Here is a 23646-nt window from a genome sequence, read left to right as displayed (position 1 = left end):
CTATTTCCTCTCCAAGGGTCTTTTATTCAATTTCCAAAGTCACCGTCAGGCACTGGGCTTGTCTCCCATGGCCTCCAAAGAGGGGATGCTTAGTTAGAATGCATTTGGTGCCTTTCCCACCGCCAAGACTGACCATTTCTTCAAGGTATACCAATAGTATCTGCTTATTTTTTACTCTAACAGAATTCCATAAAAATATAGATCACTAGCATATATATATATATCTATATTTATATACACTTATACACAGAGACCAAGGACTGAATACCCTCCCTTTGGCCTGGGGCTACGGCCTGGTGACACCAGCTCTCTGTGGGACATAAGGATAACTGTACTAAGCCAGGACAGCATTGAGCTAGGCCCCAAGGAGAAGCTGTGGCCACCATGGTAAACTGGGGCTGCTCTCAGTGAAAACAAGGTGAACCCAAAGAAGCTTCCAACCAGAGTGTGGGGGGCAGACAGAAAGGAACTCTCTGCTAGACCCTGGGAGAATGGCTGTCCGAGGGGGAGTTTCAAAAGTAGAGTGGATGGCTAAAGAGCCAGTGAGGGACATCTGCCCGGCTACCTGGACCCTGGCCAGAGGACACGGGCACAGAAAGGTGAGGCAGGTCAGGGTCCTTCTCCATCTCTGTGGGGATCTGGGCAGGGGAGCTTTAGGTCACTCAACAAAGCCCAAGATGAAAACTGGGCTGTGGCTGATGGGATACACTGGGGTGAGTCCTATAAATGGTCACTTTGATGTCACCTGAGAGGGACCTGCACTGTATGGAAAACCTTTAAGGACTGTGCAACTAAGGCACTAAAAATGGCTAGGTCAGAACCTTGTTTTATATTCCAAGGCCTGCTCTAGAGGCCACCGGCACAGGGCCCATGGAGCCTACTGGCTGGTGCATGTTTCCAGGGAAATGGAAGACGTAGGGACCATGTTTAGGGGCCTGGCCTGACATGAGGCCCAAAGGCACTTGATGGTACAGAGAATGCACACAGGAAACCTCTCCAAAGAGGCAACAGCAGGCACCAACAGCATTAACTCAGTCTGAGAGAAACCCCCCAAGGAGTCCACTGTCCTCCCGTGTCTGGGACCTCAAGCTGTGAATGTCCCGGACAAGGCTTCAAGCCTGTACTGCCCTGAGATCAGGTAGGGCAATGCATCCGAGGTTATCAGCACGTCTAGTCACAGCTCTGCAAAGCCGCTTAGACTTGAGCCAGTTCATCCCCCACGGCCCCGAGAAAAGCATCCAGGAAAAGCCTGGCCCAGCTAGAGGGCAGCTGGCAAGCTCATGTCTATGGTACACCAGCTCAAGTTCGGTTCATCCCCAAACCAGGAAATCCAGGGGTCAGGGAAGCTGAGGGTGGGACTAGTGTCCTAGACACACCTTTCACCTATAGGGGCCCCATTTGCTCTGCAACACAGTGTCCACTTCCTCTGGGGAGCAAGCCATTTGCTTTGGATGCAAATCTTGTCCACCCAGCTCAGGCCCAGGAGGCCCTGCAGGGGGGTAGGGGTGGGGGTGAACTGGCCATCGCAGCCTGTGAAAGTGTTCACTAGTCATCTATTCCCTGAGGCCCCGCGCCTGAATGCAGCTGTCCTTCCGCGCTCTCTGCCTGCTGCCCACACTGGGCAGCCTGTGTCTGCTGCAGAGGCTCAGAGCTCTCTGGGGATGATGGAAAAGGGGAGCACGGGGCTGCTGGCCTCCAGCTCCAGGGCAGTGAGAAAGCAGTCCACAGCAGCCTCGTTCTGGCCTTGGTCCTGCAGCACCTCACCCAGGCCCTGCCACGCCTCATGGCAGGTGCTCTGCCTCTCCACGGCATCCCGCAGCACCTTCTGGGCCAGGTTCTTGTGGCCCAGCTGACTCAGCATCAGACCCTAAAAAATAAAAATAAAAATAAAAATAAATAGAGGCACAGGACAGGGTTAATTGGGCAGCTGGGGTATGGGGAGCTTAGCAACCAGGGGCAGAAGAGCAGCAGCTTGCTCCTGGCCACCAGCCAGAGAGGCCCTAGGCCTCGCTTGGCCACAGACGAATGGCCATGCCCTTTAAACATGCAAAACCTATCTGTCCCCACCCAAGCCCTGCTTCAGCCCTGTAGGAACTAGGTTCTCTTATCTTCAAAACACAGGCCTTCAAGTCTAGGCCTGATCTTGAGTAGCTCCATGTCGGGAATTCTCGGCCCTCCATTTACTCTTCAACAAATGGGGGAGAAAAAAAAAGAAAATGGAAATGACCACAGCATGGCCATCTGGGATGGCACAGCTGAAACAAGTCAGTGGAAGCAAAGCTGTCCAAGACAGCTCATGCCTGCAGTAAGGCGCTGCCCCTTACCCCAAGAGCACGAGCAGCCTGTCTTCCCAGGGACTGCTGGGTCCTGAGAGCCAGGCCTGGCAGGTGAGGGGCCCAGGTAGAGAGCAGCTGCTGAGTGAAGGAGCTAGAAAGGGCTCCAGGGTGAGAGAGTCTGGGTGCCCAGGTCAGGAGGCCTCACAGGTTAGCTCAGAGGACTGTCGCAAGAGAACTAGAGGACGTGCCAGGAATTGTCAACAAGGGAAGGTGGGAAGTGAAACTGGCCTCTTTGAACATCCCTTTCTCCCCCACCCTGGGGATAAGGGACAGGGTGGGGGCACAGGGAAGGCTTCTGGTCTCCCAAAAAAAGGCTGCTCTACACCACACTACTGATCTTGTCAAGCTGTGAAGGCATCCCAAGTTGCTGAGAGGTGGGCCCTCTTTCTTGTTCCAACTCTGACTTCCTAGGTAGGCAGGGGACCAGAGTGGGGGCGGGGAGCTGTCTCTGTACTTGAATCCCCCTCTTTGCAGCCCGCCCACTGATGGCCATGTACATTTTTAGCTGAATTATTTTCCTCCTCCCCAAGCTCCCTAGAGTTGGGCCCTCGGTTGCTATGGAGACGCACCAGGAAAGATGTACATGGCTGACTTCATAAAGTCCTAAGAGAGCTTGGAACGGGACCAATTAGGCAGGAAAGATGGTGTTTAGGAAGGCTGGGAAAGGCTCTATCTCCAGAGGTGCCGGCTGGAGGTCCTGGGCCCAGAAAGCAGGGTGGCACAGCTGACTTCCAGGTTGGCACCCTCCTATGGCTCTTTAAGAGTAGACACAGCCAACAGCGGGTGGGGGCAGGGTTAGCTTACCACAGGGCTCTGACCAGATACACACAGCTGTGCTGACTCAGGGTTACCAGAACCAGGGCAGTGTCTGTCTGGCCAGCAGTGCTCAGGCGATGCTGTTCTGCCCACATGGCTGGGGCAGGACCTAAGAAGCTCACAGTTGGAGCAGGGCCCACAGGCTGGAGGGAAGGAAATTCTAGCTGCCAGACGCCAAAATGAGGTACCAAAAATGGGAGATCTGAAGCTTGTGAATGCTGTCCACAGGAGCAGCGGAGGAACAGAGGCGGCCAGCAGGGCCTGTAGGAGACAGTGGGCCTACTTGCTTCTCTGAGCTCTCTTTCTGGCTCTTTCTTCCACAGGAAGTTTTATTGGCAAGAAGAGTCCACTGAAGGGGAGTTCAAGAACCCCCTGACCTCTAGCTGGGCCTGGTGGTGTCAACCTGTCGTTCCAGCCATTTGGGAGGCTGAGGCAGGAGGACAGCAATTCTCGCCTAGGCAACAGAATTCAAACCTACTCTGGGAAACTTAGTGAACCCATATCAAAATAAAAAGAGAGCTGGGGAGTATAGCTCAGTGGGACACCATTTTGCTAGTGAGTAGGAGGCCTACTTTTTTGGACCTACGATAAAAAAAAGGGGGGGGGGGCTGGGAGACAGACAGACAGACAGACAGACAAACAGACAGGGAGACAGAGACAGAGAGACAAAGAGAGGTGTAGGCATTTGGGAAGGAGCCAGATGCGTCCAGAGGCTGAAAGTGTGTCTAACTTAGAGGACAAAGTTCAGGGCTTAGCAGCCGGAAGGCCTAGCTGGGTTGAATCCTGCTCTGCCACTGACATATACTGTGACCCCAGCAAACGGTCACAGATCTCTCAGCTGTGATGTCCTTATCCACAAACTAGGAAATGGGAGAGTCCTTCCTCACAGGGCTGTTGAGAAAAGGATGGATTCTGAGAAGCAGCCAGACCCATGGTAGGCATCTGACAGATGACAGCCTCTCTAGGAGGAGCACGGAGGGTGTGGGGCAGGGAGAGGTCAGCAGTGTCCACATCTCTAGAGGCTGGGAGGTGACAGGAAGAGCTGTGCAGTGGGGCTGGCTCAGGTCCCCCTGGCCCACCATGCTGACCTTAGAACCTGAAAGAAGACACCAGGCCAGGCTGGGGTCAGGTTAAGGCCTGGAGGCCCAGGGCTTGTAACAGGATCTGTGGCCACCTGCCCCTGACACCAGCGGCATTTGTGTTTGGTAGCAACTCAGTGCTGTTTGCTGCCTGACAACTGGGCCGGACCCAAGCACAGCAAGATGCAAGGTGTCACCTGCTGTCCCCAGCCTGGCGCTGCCCCAGGGTCCATCAGCACCCTCCTGGCACTTCGCAGGCTGTGAGAGCAGGTCACCACGGAGATGGTGGGAACACAGAACTGGCACCTCGGTTCCATCCACATGTCCCCACGTAGTCCCCCTGTCCCTCCCTGCCTTTCCCTCATCAGCTGGGATGCGTCTATCCTGCGATGAGGCCCTTAACCTTCTGACCCTTCACCATGTTGCCCTGAATGGACTGCCAGTTCACAGGGGTGTGGTAGCCCACGTAAAAGTTATCAGTGACCATGGAACACGGTAGCCTCGAGGCACACTTGGGAAGCAGAAACAGGCGTGCCTGGGGCTTCTGAGAGGGGCAGGACTACATCAAAAGCCTCCAGAAATCCCTACCTCTAGGTCCTTTTCCCCTGGGCTGGGTGGGGGCACCCATCTTTCAGGGCTCTGCTCCCCCAGGAAGCCTTTCCTGAGCTCAGGAAGCCTCAAGAGACAGCAGCCCCACATCACACCGGGTTGCCGTGGGGCTTCTGTGGACCTTCGCTGGCCTGTGCTCCTGGATGACAGAGCGCCATTTTCCCGCCAGCCTTTCTGTTCTAAGCTGGGCAGTGACTCAACGGGTGGGAGGGACCTGGACACACAGCAAGGACACCTGGCACAAGGGGTCCCCAAGACAACTAGTCTGGGGGGGCTGTGCCTGGCTGAGGAGGGGTGTGGGGCACTTCCTGTTAGGAGTTAGAATTTCTGTTGCATCACACAGGTAGATTTGAGGCTATAGCTTGGTATGAAAAGGCAGGATCCTTTTCATAGCCTTTTCCTGTGCTCTGCCATTTAACACTACCTCACCCCATTAATTCAGTGCCCCATGCTGTCACCTAGAGGCTCAGGCCAGCTGGAAGGCCAGGCAGGGCTGGGTGGGGGCCTTACCATCTTTCAGGGAGCCTGCCCGGGGAAGTAATGCTCAATGCTGGGCCAGCTGTGGGCCAGGCTGTGCGCTCCTCCCCGCCCTGCCCCAAAGTATTTTTAGAAGTTATTTTGGGAATTTTCTTTCTGAGCTCCAGGCACATTGCTGGGATTCTGTAACAGCCTTTCCAGCTGGGAAGCTGGGAATCAGCTGGGAGGCTGCTGGGGTGTGTGTGTGTGTGTGTGGGGGGGGTGACGGGCAGGTCCCCAGAGGCCCTGTTGGGAGGCAATGGGGCAGCGGCGAGGAGGAGGCCATGCCCTGGCACACTCTCCTTCAGGCACACTTGGGGAGACCGCATGCTTCCAGGCCAGTGCTGCCTCCAGCTCTACCTAGGTGTGTCACCTTCAACCTGTCCAAGCAGAATGGGGACATACCCTTCAAGTCACACACCCCTTCTAGAACCCGTTGCTAGAGGCACAGGCCAGTTCTGCTTCCCCGTTGGAGGCAGAAAACACAAATCCTTCCGGATCCACCTAGTGCCCCGTTGACATACCAGCCCGGGGTCTCTCCCAGAAGACCCTGCTGAGAAGGCACCCAGATTCACTGGGAGCCAGCCGAGGAGGGTCTTCCATGGTAGCTGGTGGCTGTCGCCTTTGTGCTGCCGAACCCTCGCCCGCCCATTCCTTTCTCTCCTGGGTCTCTGGGGTGCAGTGTGATGGTCAAGAGATGCAGCCGGCCTCCCTGATTGGCTGGCGTTATCTATCTTCAGAGGGGGCCCTGGGCTAAGAGGACAAAAGCAGTACACTGCCCAGAGGCGGGTGACCTCTGGCGACTCTGGCTTATAGAGGGCCAGGAAACAGAAGCCTCTGCCAGCCCCACCTCTGGGCTTGACTCATCCTCTGGGGGCCCACCTAAGCCCCCAAGGTATAGTAGGAGGCCGAGCTTTAGCAGAGTGACAAATGGCCGCTTGAGGAATGGGTGGTTATTGGACAAGGAGGCTAAGTGCTGCACCCTGTGGCACCCTCCAGCAAGCAGGCTTTCTCATTCCTTTGTGATCAAATGGGTTTGGAAGCTAATCAAGACAGCTGTGCTCAACTGCCACCTGATCTAAACCTGTGCCTGGCCAGGCGAGCTGGGTGTGGTTGGAGGGGGCAGATTCTGAACCCTAGAATGGTAGCACCTTGCCCTGCCGCCTAGGGAGCACCCAGGATGCATCCTCTTCTGTGTGTCACAGGGAGCACGCCTCCAGGGAGAGGTGGAGAGGAAGTCACAAGTCACCTCCTGGGGGGTCAAATGGTCGAGATAGTCCTACCACATGAACTTGTCTGCCAGACAGAAGCTTCGCTCCACAGCTGCCCTAGGTGCACCCTCTGTAGTCTTGCCCCGAGGGTTAGGACTGCTGGTCTCCCAGCTTTCCCAGCTGCCTGCACTTCTCCATCCACTGCAGCTCAGCTAAGGGGCAGGCTTGAAGCCTCTTTGGCCCCTGAGATTCAGGACACACACAGCAGACGCAGATGGGTCAGGGGGTGTGTCTGGGCCCCCTCACTCCCCAAGCCTGGCTGCTTTGTGGGGGACTTGGTGAGTGGATTGAATGCAAGGCGCCTCTGTGCTTGGTTCAGGACGCCCACTTCCCATCTGCAAACCAAGAGCAGCTGAACATGGCCCAGGAGCTACCCACAACCTCAGCCGCCGGCCTGCAACGCTGCACAGTGATTTAACCTCATCCTAACAGCAGCCCTATAAACTTGGCATAGACATGCCCATTTCGCAGACAGGAACACTGAGCCTCTGAAAGGCAAAGGAACCTTGGCCAAGGCTAAACAGTGAGCAAGACCTCAAGTGCAGGTCAGGGGGACCTGAGGCCATGCTTCACTTCAGGCCAGCTCTCTCTGAGCTAGCTCCTTTACTGGGCTGAGCAGTCCCAAAGGCAGTTCTGACCTCTCTGTCTCGGCCTTCCTCTTCCTCCATGCCTCCTCAGCTCCCTACGACCACCAGCTCTCTCTGGAACTATAAGGCAATTCATACAAGCCCCTTCCCCTCACACTGATATGACGTGGTCCAACAGAAGTCAACCTGGCAGAAGGTAGGACTTCAGCTCAGCCTGCTTGCCACTATGAGACGGACTGGTGACAAAGGTACCTTATGCCAACGCATGTCCACAGCTTTCAGCGCACTCGTCTGAGCCTGAAAACACGCTTTCAAGTCACAAGGGCCCAAATATTCCCCTTTACCCAGGGGGGAAATCTAGTTCATGCAGTATACCACAACGCCTAAGCTCTCCCGTAACTTCTGGGTGCCAAGGCTGGTTTGTCACCCCTAGAATCTTAGTAGCACCGCTCCAGGACTGGGAAGCCTGGGTGGAGACGCAACACAGTCCACTGTAACCAAATCCTCTTCTCTGGCATCAGACACCAGTCCTACGAGACCCCAGGAGCACCTGAGGGGCCTCCACCCAGAACTCAGTCCTCAGTAGTATAGGTAGGAGGTGGCGGGGGGTGGGGGGTGGAGGGGGGGGTGGGAGGCGTGCAAAGATGTGTCTGGGGCCATAGCCACCTGTGATCCCTGGTGCGGTTGCTGTGTACCATGTAAGTGGATCGATGCAGGAGAATAGTTGAGGCCATTCTGCGAGCAGGGAGAAAGAGGTGGCGACAGCCTTCCCAGGGCATGGGGAAAAAGAGATAACCTCAGAAACTGCATCTTGGGAATTCGACTGTGAGCCAAAGCTGCTACAGAGGGTTCCCCACTGTGGCTGCGGTGCCCAAGGAGGAAAGGTTCTGGGTGGGGGTGGGGGAGGGAGGGATGGGGACCTGCAGCTCATCCCCAATAAGAGAGCAGACAGTCGCCGCTGGCATCCATCCCTGGGAGTTGCACAGGAGGTGCTACCCACAAACACACACCTTTCATGGGCATGAACACACCGCACCGGCTCAGTGCCGAGGGCCTCAAGCTGCCTTTGGAGCAGACAGTGAAGCACTCCTCAGGCAAGCCAAGGTGGGCCCATCTGTGGCTGGAGCCTGAGTCTTTAGTGGAGCTGAATGGCGGCAGGATACACTATTCCTAACTACGCAGACACAAGGAACCCTCTGCCTCCTGCCTATTTGCCTAAAAGCAAATACATTTCCAAAGCTCTTTCACCTCGACCAGAGGGACAAAGGTTGGCTACAGAAAACAATTTCAGGTTCTTAGGGGCCCCAGGACCACGGGATGTACACAGCAGTGTCCACTAATGAGCCGTTGCCCCCCGACTAGTTTCCCATCGGTTTTCCCCAAATCTGCTGTCCCTAGAGATTCAAGGTCCTACTCCTCTGTCTTCTCGCCTAACGCTGTTAAGTTTTCTGTGGAGGACCACTGAGGTGGGAGCTCCAGGCTGTCCCTGAGATGGATCCATTTCCCTGAGCCCTCATTCGTTCACCACTGTTTGCTTCTTCTGTTGTTCATTTGCCTTTTGTTTGGTGGGGGGTGGGGATGACTGGCAACAGCTCAGAAAGATGGAGAAGTCACTCCCCACCCCCATGATACTGGGAAGTGGGGGTCAAACCTCAGCCTTAGCCTTGCAAACAACCAATGACCCTCCTTGTTCAGGTGCCAACATAGGAACACCCTCCTGGGAGCACCCACTGGCCACCATCTCGGCTCCTGTTATCCTTCTCCATTGGAGATGCCCTGCGCTGCTGAGAAGCTCTCTGACAGGATGGGAGCCTGGGGTCCTTCCCGCCCTCCCTGGAGAGCAATGCTCCGATGCTGGTGAAGACCCAGCTTCTCTCATGCTCCATGGGACAGTGTCAGGCTTCTCCACCACATCCCTCTGCCAACACCCTGAAGCCCAGGTACTCGGCTGCAAGGGCTTCCAGGTGGCAGAGGGAGGCGAAGACTGCCTGGCAGAGATGCCTACGTTTTGATTTCCATGCAGAAACTACCAAGTGTGGCACAGGGGACAGCTTCTCGGACTGAGAGGTTATGGATCAGCTTACTCTGCTGTGAGCACCGTAGAGGATTTGTTGTTGTGTGCACGTGTGTGGTTGTTTTGGGTTTTTTTTGTTTTGTTTTTTTTCCTGGCACAGAACTGCAAGAGAAGCAGTACTTTTTTTTTTTTTTTTGGCCTTATCTAGTGCAAAACCCCAACTTGCATGGAGGGCAGATTTAGAGCCAGGAAGAGCTCAGCCATCACATCCAGGGAGGGTGGATGGCAGAACAGGGCAGCAGAGCACCTGTTCCTGTTAGGAAGCTTTGCAGCCTCCCGCTCCCGGGGAGCTTCTCCTCCTGGGGTTTGCCAGTCCCACCCTCTGGCTGCAGGGTTAATCCTGGCTCCTCCACAGCACCCTGGGATAACCCATCCTCCTCTCTCCAGACCCAGGGAGGGGACTTACCCCTGGCTTCAGAAGAATTTTCCAGCCCAGGCTTGTAAGTGGCTGAGATCCCTCGGGATAGGATAGCTCTGTTTTGTGCCTACTGCACACAGGTGGTTGTGTTCACAAAGGTTCAGTGGTGCTGTGTAGCCGGGAAGCCTTCCCTAGGAACCTGCCTTGGCAATGGCTTTATGGTGGGGACGGATACCCACCTATCTTCTTCTCCGAGGGTGGATCTATGCCAGGGTACACAAAACGACATCCCTCTCCTTCTCTACGGACGGCTTCACAGTGAATTCTTGGTATGGATACCAAGCCCACATAACCTACTGGAAGCATTTTCCATTGTGGTAGATCACAGTTTAAAAGGTCCCGAGCTGCATTTACGCATGTGGGAGTGCTATGATTGATTACCGATGTCTGCCAGTGAAGGGGGACTGGAGTGCTATTATTGATTACTGATGCCTGCCAGTGAAGGGGTCTGGATGCTGTCTTGCCTCCTTTCCCATTTCACTGTAGACTTTCATGCACATGCCCTCATTTGATTAGAAAACACTATATAGTCTAGGCACAGCTACTATCCCCCTTATAAAAGGGGACATTGAGAACACAGAAGTTAACTCTTTTCCTGTCACCCAAGTAAAGCAAAGCCAGAGCCAGGATGAGAGGCCAGATGTCCCGAGTCGCAGGCCAGCACAAGGAAGACATTCAGATGAGGGGCGCACTGGTGATCAACATGCTAAAGCATTCACACGTCGTTAGGAAAATATGCTTAGTAAATCTCCTCCAGGCTTGCGATTTGCTATTCTTTATGCATATGTGTGGGATGCTGGCAGGGACAAAGCCTGTGGAAAGCGGATGGGCTGCCCACGCAGGAGCCGACTGCCCCTCTGCTTGCTGGGAACTGACAGTGGGCAGACCTGGCTCTGACTCGCTCCAGTTTCATTAAATCAGCAAGGCACCCCAGGAAGAGAAAAGGGACCATTTCAGTAACATCTGCAGGGAGCTACTCTGGACAGCTATTCGGTTGCCATGGAAACCCATGGTTGGAAACTGCTTCAATTTCAAGGAAATAGCTACAAACAATAATAAGCATAAATGAAAAATGGTACGCTGTTACTTCAAAATTGTACTTGTTATTGGATTTTGTTGGGCTTGGGGAGGGGGGGGGTTTGAAGCTGTAGGCTCAGATCCATGAATGATGCCAGCCCAGCCCTCCTCAATCATCAAGTTTTCTGGACAAGCTTTCTACATTGAGGCATTAACCAGCGAAGCTAACGGCTGAAATGGAGGAGGAAGGGGAATGTGCCTTGTGGAAAACCAAACACTAGCTGGGCTGACCACAGGACGAAAGGGACGGGGCTGTGTGATGTTGTGGCCTTTGGTTTTTTTTTTTTTTGGTTGTTGTTTTGTTTTTTTTTTTTAAGCTGGGGCTCAAAATTCATGCAGCCTAAGGAGAACCCTGGTAGCAGAAGCAAGAGCCGACCGCACAGGAACTCTGCTTGGTTCTGTTTTCAGGAAATAGTGGGGTTAGTAAGGCTATAAGGACGTCTTGGCCCAGCCTGTCCCTGGAGCTGGGTTTCCCGTTCTAGCAAGTGACTCCTCAATGTGTGCATAAACTCCTTAAACCCAGCCTGAGACCCAGCTCCTGTGGCTTCTTGTCAAGAGATAAATAAGTTCCCTTCTGGCATCGGGAACCCTCTGTCCGTACGGAACAGTCCCGCCCTAGGTGTGAGGGAATCTGTGAAAGCCGCTCCCGAGGTGAGGGGCATCCGACTGAGCCTAGGCCTCAACAGGGCCTCACTAACTGTGGGCTCCTGGGTGGTGCTTCCGAGTCCACTGCCCCTGCAGAGGGGTTTACTTCCGTGCTATGCCACTTGCCCTGATGTCTGCACTCCGGAAGAAACACAGTAACGCTCCCCAGACCACAGGCTCGTGTCACTGGACGGATCAACAAAATCCAGGCTCAGAGACAGCGGCTCACCTACCCGTGATGAAGTGCTCCTCAGCATGGGTGTGTGTCGCTGTGCCCTTGGTACCCAAGTCCTGTGTCCATGTCCCAGAACTGGGGTCCGGTGACCACTTTTCCGACCCAGGGGCCACTCTCAACACATACTCATGGCAGACTGGATGTGGCTCACTCTTGAGACCCTTGAGTGGGCCCAAGGAGACAGAGCTCCCCTGGAGTGGAAGTGATCGGGAGAGCCTGGGGACCCTCATACCAGGCATCATGGGAACTGCCAAGAGTCTGGACTAGCTCCCAGGGTAAGGTAAGTGGCCATGGACTCTTGAGGAGTAGATGACACACCGAACTTCACAGCAGCACATGGAAGTCACACACAAAAAGATGCCAACTAACCCTTCTAGATTTTTCTCCCCCATCAATGAAGACTTGGATGGAAGGAGACCAGCTCACCTACAAGACACACATAGATGTCTCTCGCAGCGGAGCTGGCAGGAAGCCACTACCTAGAGGAGCCTGGAAGCAACAGCAGCAGCAGGAGCAAGGTGCTGGCACAAAGAGGGAGGGAGCGGGGGATGGGAAGGGAGTCGTGGGGCGGGGAGGGTGACTCACCAGGCTGTGCATGATGCACACACCATCTGGGTTCACCGTGAGCGCCTCCTGGTACAGCTGCTTGGCCTCTTCTAAGTTGCCCTTCCCCTCAGCCAGCCGGCCCCGCATGTAGAGCACCGAGTGAGAGGTGGGGAAGAGGCCAGCAGCCTCCTGGATACAGAAGCCGGCTTCCTTGAGGTGTCTCTGCTCCATGAACAGCTCAGCTGTGAAAACAGAGGGGGCGAGGGCAGTGTGAGCGGTGGCAAGGCAAAGGCAGCGGGCCCCAGGCCGCATGCCTGAGCCACAGAAACCCGGGATAAAGGGCTTTCACTAGCCCACTTTAGAACCCGCGGAACTGCGGCAGGAGGAAATGGCGGAGCAGGGTTTGTGTCAGGCTGTCTGGGAATGGTGTGGCCCAGGCTTGGATGCTTGCTTCCGTGTCTTGACACTTGTCTACTGCGTCTGTTCATTGCTTCTCTGGTCTCTCGGTCTCCAAGCAGATTAGCGGATGGGTTCACTAGGCCCTGGCGTGCTCAGGGTGAGGTGGGAGTGTGCTTGGAGCCCAAGAGGGAGTGAGGTACTGGGAAAGATGGAGGCAGAGAGCTCTGGGGCCTCTGATGAGGCGCACAAAGCCAACGTGTAAACCAGGTGGTAACAGGGACATGGCCACCAGCAGCATTTAAGGAGGCCGACTGGGGACAAGCTACTCCATCTATTCACAAGCCATTTCATCCCATTAGTTCTGACGAGTAGTCTTGGAGGGAGGCATGCGCAGTTAGAATCTCCGCTCTGAACAACTAAGCTGAGGAGGGGAGGGCCTTGCTCCAGGGCCTCTTGGAGAAAGGACTGCAGGCCTGGCCTCCCCTCCCCACACAGCCTCACTCTGAAGCTGACACACACACACACACACACACACACACACACACACACGCACACGCACACGCACGCGCGCGCGCACACACACACACACACACACACACACACACACACACACACAGAGCTTTTGGCAGTATCAGATTCTCCCAAGATGCAGATCTATGGGGAAAGGTGCAGTTTCTCCCATCTCCAGGCAACCCACAGAAGTGCGCATTTCAGCCCCACACTGCACAGGCGCGCTCGCCCACCACAGACACTTTTAGAAATGCTGCTCGCTGGCCCACTCTGCCTTTCTCTCCAATCAGCCCCCAGAGCTCGGGTGCCCCCTCCCGGAGCTGGTGCCCATGCGGAAGTCACAGAAGGGTGGCGACACAGATGGGGGGCGCGGGAGGCCAGCAGAGCCTGGCTTGTGGCTCTGCCAAGAGCTTTTCCTAGCACGGGGCTGAACGCTGAGGAGGTTACGCCAGTTCAGAGCTTGTCTGGGGTGGGGAAGGTAACAGACATTTCCAATGGAAACTCCCAGGAAGAGGTGGACACACTTCACTGAGGCATCCCTCTGCCTATCAGGAAGGAAGCCCAGGGAAGGCCTTGGCTGAAGTACACGGCAGCAGGGGCTTCTTAGCAGGAATGCTACCTAAAGTTCACTGTGTAATCCAAGCAGCTTGCCTCATCCCAAAATATCACAGAGAGCTTTTGGATCACGTTCTTCTAATGGTGATAAGAAGCCGAGAAGTTTCTGAGGAAGAAAACCAGAGGAACCAAACTCCCGTGTTATGGTCAGAGAGACAGGCAGACATTCAAGGGTCCTATCCTTAGAGGCAGAGTCACACTAGGAGAGGGGGGCTCTGAGCCAGGGCCTCATAGGGCGGGGCTGGCCAGTGGTCAGTGACGTGGCGAACCCTGACTAAATGTCCCGTCCACCCGTAAGGAAGGTTGAGGATGGCCGCCAAGCCACTAAAGCATTTGACAGGCCCAGGGCAGTGAAATGACAGGTACCACTGGGTGCTACAGGTCAGCGCCAGTGTGGCCAGGAAGGCATTCTTACAAGAGTCCACCCTTGAGCAGGCAGAGAGAAGGGAAGCCCAGGTCCTGCTCTGGCAGACGCTTGGTGCAGGGTGGACGCCCGGCACCACACACGTGTGTTGTGCTCTGAGGACTCAGGGTCAGGCTCTCAATGCCTGGACCTCACTTAGCAGATCCCCACCCCCACCCTGCCTCTGCCAGGATGGGCCCATTTGGTGCTGTCATGGCTCATTAAGCTGTTTACAACTTGCTGCCCTGTCCTCCAAGCCCCCAGGAGACTGGTCCCTGGTCCCTGCCTTGGGTGTGCCTCAGTGTGTTCATATCAACAGATTTCAATTACGGAGAGTGCTGGGGACCCTGGGGCTTTCTGAGGCCCAGGGCCCAGTTGAGAAGCCACACACACAAGGAACACTCCCTGTCTGCTCTCCGATGGGTCTCATCAGCCAGGTGACACAGAGTTAGAGAGGCAGGTCTCCTGAGGGCTTTGGCCATGCTGTGAACAGCCCCTCACACACAGGTCCAGCCTCCTAGGCAAGGCCTGAGTTGAAAACAGCCAGTCTGGGGGCTTCTGTGCACCACGTTTCAGAAGCGCAGTGTAGCCAGCAGGTGCCTCGGCTACTGCTTGCTGCTTTACCAAACATGGTGTTCTTACCCAGCCAGCCAACCACGGCTGCAGGAACAGCAGCAGCAGCCTGGTGGCATGGTGCCCACCTCTCCCTGGATCCTCTTCCTCCAGGCCTGGCTGCCAGGCCCGCCAGGCCCACACCCATGTGTGCCCTTGGCTGTGGTTAGATTAGTGCTCAGCGCGATCGGTTGCCTTTGTCTGGAGGCAGCTAGCAAAGCCTGGCTCTTGCTGAGTGTTGAAGCTTATCCCTGTCCCAGCTCCTTTCCTCTCTGGTCTCCTCCCTGCCCACTTCTAGACCTCCTCCTCAGCCTGTGTCTGATTTTCTTCCCTGTGGCTCACAGGTTCCCTCACTACCCTGCTCCCTCCCCTCTGTGCTCTCTCTCTCTCTCTCCACAGGGTATGAGTGGAAAACATCTGTTCCCTGGAGCTTTGCAAGAGCTGCTTTTATTCTTCTTCTCGGAGACATCCTGGTTTAACCCTGTGCCCAGAGCCCTGCCAGAACCGGGGCTCTAGGCCGCAGGCTGCGGGCTAAGTTCATTTTCACAGTCTTGTGCAACAGGGAGGGTCTTGTCCTCAGACTGGCCCTACGCTGAGAAGCAGGGGGTGCCTTCCAGGACCTCGAAATGGGGAGTGGGGAGCTGTGCAGGGCTTGGGGGACAGGAGATAAATGGATTAGCTCTAAAACTGCAGTCCTCAACCCGTGAGCTCCAAGATTACAGTTATACAACAGCAATGAAATAATTTAATGGTTGGGGGTCACCATAACTGAAGAACTGTATTAAAGGGTCACAAGGTTAAGAACCACTGCTCTAAAAGGAATCTTCCCTGGCTGGCCTTGGCAGCCCAAGTGAGGGCAGTTTTATCATCTCAGAGGAGGTAAGCATGGCTCTCCGTGAAGCAGGCCCTCAAGGGTATGGATGCTCACAATAGAGGTAGGGAGAACAGGAAATGCAGAGTAGGGGAGAGAAAGGTCACAGGGTCACAGAGAACCTCCAAAGAAGAGCTAGCCCCTCCAGCACTGAGTCCCAGAGAGCATGGCAGGGGTGGGAAAGTAAGGGTGTGGGTGGCTTGGGGGTACCAGGCCCATGGGTCCTGATTGTAGCAGGAGGGAGGGGGAAAATGCTAGAGCAAGGGAGGAAGTCCAAGGCATGGAGGGGCAAGCAGGTTGGGAGCCTGGCAGAGTGCCAAGGAAGGCAGGCAAAGAATGAAGAATAAAGGGGTGTATAGAGGCAGGAAAGCTTGGGAATGCCAGCTCTTTTGTGGCCCCTTTCCAGCCTGTGCTCTCAGGGCGGGGCCCCTCCTAAGAGTCAATTCAGACACACACACCCGGGGTGCTCCAGCTCTGGGCAAGTCTCTGCGTCCCTGTCCATACGCCTTGCTTCGGGTATGCTGTAAGCTCACAGAGATTGAGAAGAAGGTATGGTGTGTGTGTGTGTGTGTGTGTGTGTGTGTGTGTGTGTGTGTGTGTGTGTGTGTGTGTGTGTGTTTCTCGCAAGGACCTCTCCACAAGGAAGATTCTGGACCACCCCTGGGTCTGGTAGCAGCATTGCCATTCTCACAGACCCACCGCCCAGGAAGCAAGATCTCTACCGACAGCTTCAGTGCAAACTCTTCCTGAGCTTGGGACTTGAGGGAGAACAAAGAAAAAGCCTGGGAGAGCGAGGACATGACTTCCCTGCCAGAGTTGTTTCACAGTGGGACTTATTGACCGGACTGGGCTTCAATTTATCCCTAGCCAAACGTAGGGGATTAGCTCGTTCAGAAGTGATGAAGGGCCCTTTTCTTTCCGGTACATTTAGAGCATCTTTCAGGATCATTAGCATTAGTGTTGGGGGTGGAGTGAGGTTGGGGGCACGCTGATCACTACATGCTTAGCCTTGGTCAGGTGGGGCAGTTTGGGGAGAAGTCATAGCCTTGGTGACCTGGTCCTGGCAGCTTTTCCTCCAACAGGTACCGGGTAGATGCTGGTGAAGATGGCAGCCAGGGGACAGAGGATACAAATGGGTCCCAACATGCTCATAATATTGGGACACATTCTCTCACTCCCTTCTTGGCTATGAAAGCTGTACATCGGTCTATTTCCTGCTTCTTCTGGAACGACAGATCTCATGCATAGGTAAAGCATAGGGACAATGCAGAGTTAACGCCAGAGCTCTATGCAGTTGGGGCAGTCAGCCAATGAAGGCCCAGCATGAGTCATGGTGTGAGGCGCTGTGTGCAAATCCTGCGGTACGTCCTTGCGGGAAGAGGGACATGTTTATCTTGTGCCTCAGAATGTGGATGTTGCAAGGGGCCACCGAGGACCACATAGAGCAATACCCTAGAGATGCAGGGCATCTCCTGAGGCCATCGCATCTGGATTGTGAAATAGGCTTCTCCCTTGTATAAGACACCATGGTTTTGGATCTGTAACCACACATCCCAGTATAAATCCAAGACACATCAGTAAAACATAAGGCCTAGGGGCCACGGGTGCAGTTCTTGGGGCTGGTGCCTACCACAGCGTGGGTGTAGTTTTCTGCCTCAGGCTGCTGTGCCTGTTGGAGGCACCACAGCTCTCCGAAGTGACCAGAAGCATCTGTTTATCATATGTTTATATGTCCTTTAGTATTCATTTCCTGACTGTGCAGCCAACTCCTAGCTCCCCAAGCATCCTGAGGAATCCTGAGATGCTAAGTGGGTCAAGGTTTGCATTATTACAGTGCTGTCATGTTTAGGCTTTCTGTAAATCTTGGTCCAATCCCCCATCCCACATTCAGAGTCCAGGACAAGAAAAGTGGTGTAGGCTACATACTAATGTCTCCATATGTGAAAAGCATACCACGAGCAAGCTTGGGTTCTCATTAATGAGCATCCTAACTCCGATTTGTCAAAGACCACCTATCCAGGGAGCTGACTATCTACTGTCTATTGATTTCTACTTTCTACTTCCTCCTTGGGGCACAACCCACCCCTGTGAGAACATGGAGGAAGGTGAGACTAACCCAGAGGAAACAGTGCCCTGGGGCTCAGTCTGTGGCAGTTTTGGACCAAAGGCAGGGCAGCTTGGTATAAGTTCAAGTCTCTCATCTTCCTCTAGTCTGCCAAAGATATTTTATTCTACTGTTCATCCTTAGCCTTGGTTTTCTTTTCCCTGTTACCCACCACCTCACAGCCAGTTGCCAAACACTTTCCAGTGAGTTATTCTTTGGCATTTCAGAGGCAAGCACACTGTCTGTGGGTGCTTCACAGCCTCTGGGCCACTATGACCCCAAAAGACGGCTACAGAAGCCATGTACTATCTGCGGAATGAGCCACTTCAGACCAGCACTAGCCAGCTGTTGGCCTGCACAGGACTCCAACCTGACTGACTGAAGCCAGGGCTTCCAGGAAACCTATCTCTCCGGCACTCATTTGCCTGTGGGAACAGCTCTGGCTGGTGATCAAAAGGTATGTCACCTGGATGACAGTATGGCCTTTTTTTACTCACATAACCTCTCCTGAAGAAGGAAACAACAAAGACAGGCAGGTGGGTGGCTTTGTTCTTCTGAATATGTGTCTCCACCCCGAAGATCCTGGGGGCACCAGGACAAGACCCCCCATATCTGAGCAAATTTTCTCTGAGGTTAGGATGGGGGGCGTGAAGAGGAAAGGGAAGAAAGAGAGTTGGAAAACAGCTTGAACTATAGAACTTAAGAGTATAAACCTAGCCAGAGGTGGTGGCTCATGCCTTTAATCCCAGCACTCGGGAGGTAGAGGCAGGCAGATCTCTGAGTTTGAGGCCAGCCTGGTCTATAAAGGCAGTCCAGAATAGCCAAGTCTACACAGAGAAACCCTGTAAGCTTCATCAGAAATCCCCACCTCCCCACCTTCATCCTCAGTGACAGGGCAAGGCTCCGGGGGGCATCTGATGGCTTCAGCCACGCAGATGAGCGTCTCTGATGGACTCCCCAGCAGGATCAGGTGGGGACACTCACCAGCCTGGAGCCAGATCTGTTCCAGGGTGGTCCACAGCTGCATCGGGCCTTGCTTTAGGACTGAGGTTGTTATGGTTAGCTCTGACATGGCCTCCTCCAGCCTCGAGGCTGCGATAGATGACGCCCGCCGAGAGCCTGCACAGCAAGAGGGCACAGGGTTGAGAGGAAGTCAGGACGCCACATGCTGCTGGCCTAGGGGCGGTCACTGTCCAGCATCCAGACAGAGCATCCAGGGCAGACGCCCCCAAGCCCCGGAGGCCTTCTGCCCCACTCTTCTCCACAGTTGGGAAGCAGAGCTTTTTAAGGGGCAATTTGGTAAAAATCGCACTGAGAATTATGATCATACATGTAGCAGAGATGCTCATTTGACTCCTGACTTTAATATGGGAGACAGAAAGTTACCACAATGTTCAACAGTAAGGGCTGATTAAAAATAAGTGGAGGTAGAAGGCTCCGGAGACATTACCACTGCATGCTCATGCGGTCCTGGACATCCAGGTGTGCACATTCTGCCGACATATGCAGAACAGCTCGGCACAGAACACTCATTATGACAACTAAATACAGCCCGGGCATGATGGCGCACGCCTTTAATCCCAGCACTCCGGAGGCAGAGGCAGGTGGATTGCTGTGAGTTCGAGGCCAGCCTGGTCTACAAAGGGAGTCTAGGACAGTCATGACTACACAGAGAAACCTTGTCTCAAAAAGAAAAAGAAAAAAAAACCAAAAGAAAAGAAAAGAAAAACAAAACTAAATATGGACATGCCAAGAATTCCTACGCTCCTTCCCTCAGGTGGGAAGTTGAGGGATGATTTCTTCTTTCTCTTTCTGCCATTTCTGTTTCTTATATATTAAGACCCCACCCACTGGAAGCTGTGAAGCCTTGGACAATAGCTCACGGCTAACCAGTGCCTCCAGAGAACCCTTCCTGCTGTGCTCGTGGCTGCCGTGGGCCCTGCCAGGGATATATAAGCTGCTGACATTTAAAGTTCCCAAGCAGGTGAAACACGAGCACTTTCTCTTCCTCAGAGGCAATAAAGGCTCCAATAAACTCAGGGCAAACCGCAGATGACATCGGTTTACAGACAAGAACATGTCTGGATGCAATTCTCTGTTTAACTGCTCGCCCCCCACCATGCCATGCCTGGGGCACGATGGTTTCCTCAGCAGCCGAGCACCCTTGCACTGTGTCTCTGGGGTCAAGTGTGGGGTTTGGCTAGTGCAGTCCACTCCACCTCTCCAACAGCAAAGGACAGCGTGACTCACATCCCGGAAGTGGGGGATAAAAGTGCAGTTTCTCCAAGTCCGGCTCCACTCACACTTACGCTCTGTGACTCATTTCTCTTGTGCCTTTGAGGAATGCGTTCTGCTTGAAGCAGGCCCTTGCCTTAAAGGTGTATGTTTGTAATTCCTGAACTCATTTGAATTTCATGAGCCTTGGTCTTCAGGATGAGTTTTTCCAGCCAAGAGTCAAAGCTTGGGCTTCGGACTGAACCGAGGTGAGCCCAGTCCTTTCTGCTTGGCCCTCAAGTCAGACACTGGGAAGGTTCTGACCTCTGGGTTTGGTCTAAGGGGCAGGCAGTCTCTGCCCAGAACAGCCTTCCGGCCCATTCTCCTACCTCTTCACTGTGTCTAGGAGGTAGAAACTTTCTTCTATTGCCCCATCTGTGGGCCAACTGGGCAGCCCCACCCAGAGCCAAGACCACTCCTGATCTTACCAGAGTCTGCGTCGTGGGCATCTGGCAGAGTCAGGTGAATGCCATTCTGCTTCTTCACTGTGAGGCCTTCGAAGCTGCCATCCCTTTCCAGGCCCCTGGAAGGCAAAGGTAGGCGAGATGGGGCATCTCAGCAGGGAGCACGAGAGAACCTCATCTCAGCGGCTTCTGAAGCTGAGCTCAGGGGAACCAAGGCAGAATGGCAGGGAAGGCTGGAGACACGCAGGAGGACGCACAGACAGTCCAGCATGGGTCCCGTACCACTCAGGCAGACATGGACACCCTCTATAGTGCCCATGCCCTCTCTGAAGGTAAGACCTCTACCACCAGGCACAGGGACTGTTCAGGCTGGCTCCTAAGGACAGCCTGGTGGAAGGTCCAGTTGCTACCTTCTGCAATGGAGTCCTCAGACTGTCAAGTACCCTCCTCCCAAAGGATCTCAGATTAGAAAGGATGTGAGAGGCAGATGCTGTTACACTCTTGGCCAACCCCTTCCCACTGCCAAGGAAGCCAATGGTACCCGGCAAGGGCTGGGGAAACTCAGGGGAGCCACTATAGAAAGGGTGGCCGGGGGAGGGGGATCTTCCCTTTGGAGATAAACTAACATGTTGGCTCCACAGGAGATGGTCCCACAGTCCAGGGTATCTTTGTTGTCCTAACGCAGGTTCACATTGACCTGGACTTGGTTTGTAGTTGCTCAGTCATTTTAGGTGAGGTCCAAAGGAAACTCTCTGTCCAAACACAGCAGGTCATGATGGTTCCCTTCCTTTGCCACTGAGGTAGTTTGAATAAGAAGAGTCCCCATACACTCATATATTTGAAATGCCAGTCACCAGGGAGTGGCACTATTTGAAAAGATTAGAAGGGTTAGGAGGCGTGGCCCCTTGATTGAGGAAGTGTGTCATGGGAACTGGGCTTAATCTCTGTCTCTGTCTCCATCCCCGCCCCGCCCCCCCCCCCCCACCTCTTTCTGCTTGCGGATGAGGATGTAGCTCTGGTAACTTCTTCAGCACCATGCCTTCCTCCCTGTCTGTCGCCATGCTCCCTACCATGCTGATAATGGGTTAAGCCTCTGAAACTGCAAAGAAGCCCTTACAGACTTGCCTTGGTCATGGTGTCTCCGCACAGCAACAGAACAGTGGCTAAGACTTTTTCCCCCCTTAATTCTGGGAGGCACCTGAGTGGAGAGCCAACGCAGGGACATGAGGCTAAACTTATGTCCTACTCCTTCTTCTCTACATGACTTCGCTCAAGGGCCTCTTCCTCTGACTGACACCTGACAGGAGCTGGCTTTAGTGCTCCCTCCCATCCAGGCACCCATCCTACACTTCTCTTTTCCCATGAGAGATCCTCTCTAAAGCATAGAAACAGCCCATCTTGGGTGGGGGGACCGTGCTGCATGCACGTAAGGCTAACAAACACGCAGCATCTTACTTTGAAGAACCACGCGCCAGTCGGGGAGAGTCAAGCTGAGTAACTCATCAAAAGTATTGTGTGGTGGCTAGGCGGCCGTGGCTTCCTGAGGGAGGGCCTGGGGGTGATGAGAACACGAGCCCAGTGGTGTAACCCAGGGCTGTTGGGTAGGAGTGGGGCAGGCTGGCTAGGTCAGGTGGGAAGAACAGAAACTCAGGCTGTGGATTGTGGTCTTAGTTTATGATTGCCCCAAATTAGATTTTTAACAAGCACCGGATTACAGTTTACAGGTCTAGGTTTTAAAGAAAAACCCTTTCTGTCTCCTGAGCCCCACCAGCCTCTCTGTAGTGACTTGGGACATCAGGGCAAGGTCAACTGTCCCTGTTCCTGGGAGAACATCTGGCAGCTGCACAGCCGCTCTGAGTCAATGCTACTGCTCTGCGGGGCCTTGTCTAGACTGGCCATTTGTGCAGCCCACCCACCAGCCAGCCAGGAGCAGCAGGTTCCAGAGTGACTCCTGTGCAAACGGAGCCAGGCTGCGTACCTGTTCTAGCTGCTGCAGCCAGAAGGGCTGGAAAGCACAGCCCTCTATGTCAGAGCATGGGCCTTGGGCTCACAGCGCCCATTCTCCCGCTGTGAAAACTCCATCACCCACGGCTTTCCGGAAGCGTCCACCCTCTAGTCTTGTCCTGCTCTGGAATCCCCTAGGCCCAGTGGCCTGCAAAGGGAGGGCTGCCTCCGTCTGAGGCCTTCCACTCCATCCCTATTTCCCTGGGCCTCCTCTGACTGCACTACAGGTGAGGGTTCCCAAGGCAGCAGCTCTCACCCCATGGGTCGCGATTCCTTTGCGGGTAGAACAACCCTTTCACTGGAGTTGCCTAAGACCATTGGAAGACACAGAAATTTACACTATGATTCATAACAGTAGGAAATTACAGCTATGGAGTAGCAACAAAAATACCTTTATGGTTTGGGGGGGTCACCACAACATGGGGAACTGTATTAAAGGGTCACAGCATTACGAAGGTTGAGACCCACTGCTTTAAGGAGTACTGAGGCCTTCTAGGTTCCCAGACCCCCTGCTCCTTGGCCTGGAACTCAGGAGGTCTGGGTTCAAGTCCCAGCACTGTCACTTAATAGGCAAGTGACTGGCACACTAGATAAAGGCTCTGTTTGTTTGTTTGAGACAGGGTTTATCTGTGTAATCTTGGCTGTCCTGGACTCACTATGTAGACCAGGCTGGCCTCAAACCCACAGCGATCCACCTGCCTCTGCCTCCCCGAGTGCTGGGATTAAAGGCGTGCACCACCACGCCAGGCTAGATAAAGGCTCTGAGCCGCAGACTGATGACGAAGATGATGTAAGTGGCTGGCGTATCGCATAAAGCAAGAAGCGCGGAACCTCAGGTGCTTGCTCAGTGACAGCTCCCCCGCTGTCTGACCTGAGCTCAGTCTTCTAACCTGGTCTCTATGTGAGTTCTAGAAGCCTGCTAGGGGGACTCAAACTGAACTATGGATATATAAAGCCCGGAGCACTGAGTCCCATTCAAACCGCCAGGCACGGTTTGTAGGTTACTGTGGCAACTTCCACCTGCCAATGCCGGGGCAACCCAAGGGGCAACGACAGCCACCTGCCAATGCCGGGGCAACCCAAGGGGCAACGACAGCCACCTGCCAATGCCGGGGCAACCCAAGGGGCAATGACAGCCACCTGCCAATGCCGGGGCAACCCAAGGGGCAACGACAGCCACCTGCCAATGCCGGGGCAACCCAAGGGGCAACGACAGCCACCTGCCAATGCCGGGGCAACCC

General features: G+C 54.4%; 1 protein-coding gene across 1 annotated transcript in view; it reads right to left on the bottom strand.

Moving 5' to 3' along the window:
* TTC7A (tetratricopeptide repeat domain 7A) overlaps positions 1-23646 on the bottom strand; it is a 106695-nt gene continuing 83049 nt past the window's right edge. The window contains exons 17-20 of the mRNA XM_084791914.1: positions 20426-20520; positions 18708-18842; positions 12249-12451; positions 1-1867 (exon numbers count right to left, since the gene is read on the bottom strand). Of these exons, the coding sequence (XP_084648040.1) occupies positions 1646-1867; positions 12249-12451; positions 18708-18842; positions 20426-20520 (655 nt within the window). The 3' untranslated portion in view covers positions 1-1645. The remainder of the gene's footprint in view (positions 1868-12248; positions 12452-18707; positions 18843-20425; positions 20521-23646) is intronic.

The sequence above is a fragment of the Acomys minous genome (assembly GCF_964271855.1).
Source record: "Acomys minous genome assembly, chromosome: 8".
Taxonomy (NCBI): Eukaryota; Metazoa; Chordata; class Mammalia; order Rodentia; family Muridae; genus Acomys; species Acomys minous.
The sequence above is the reverse complement of the archived record's forward strand: the minus strand, read 5'-3'. Positions and strand labels throughout refer to the sequence as shown.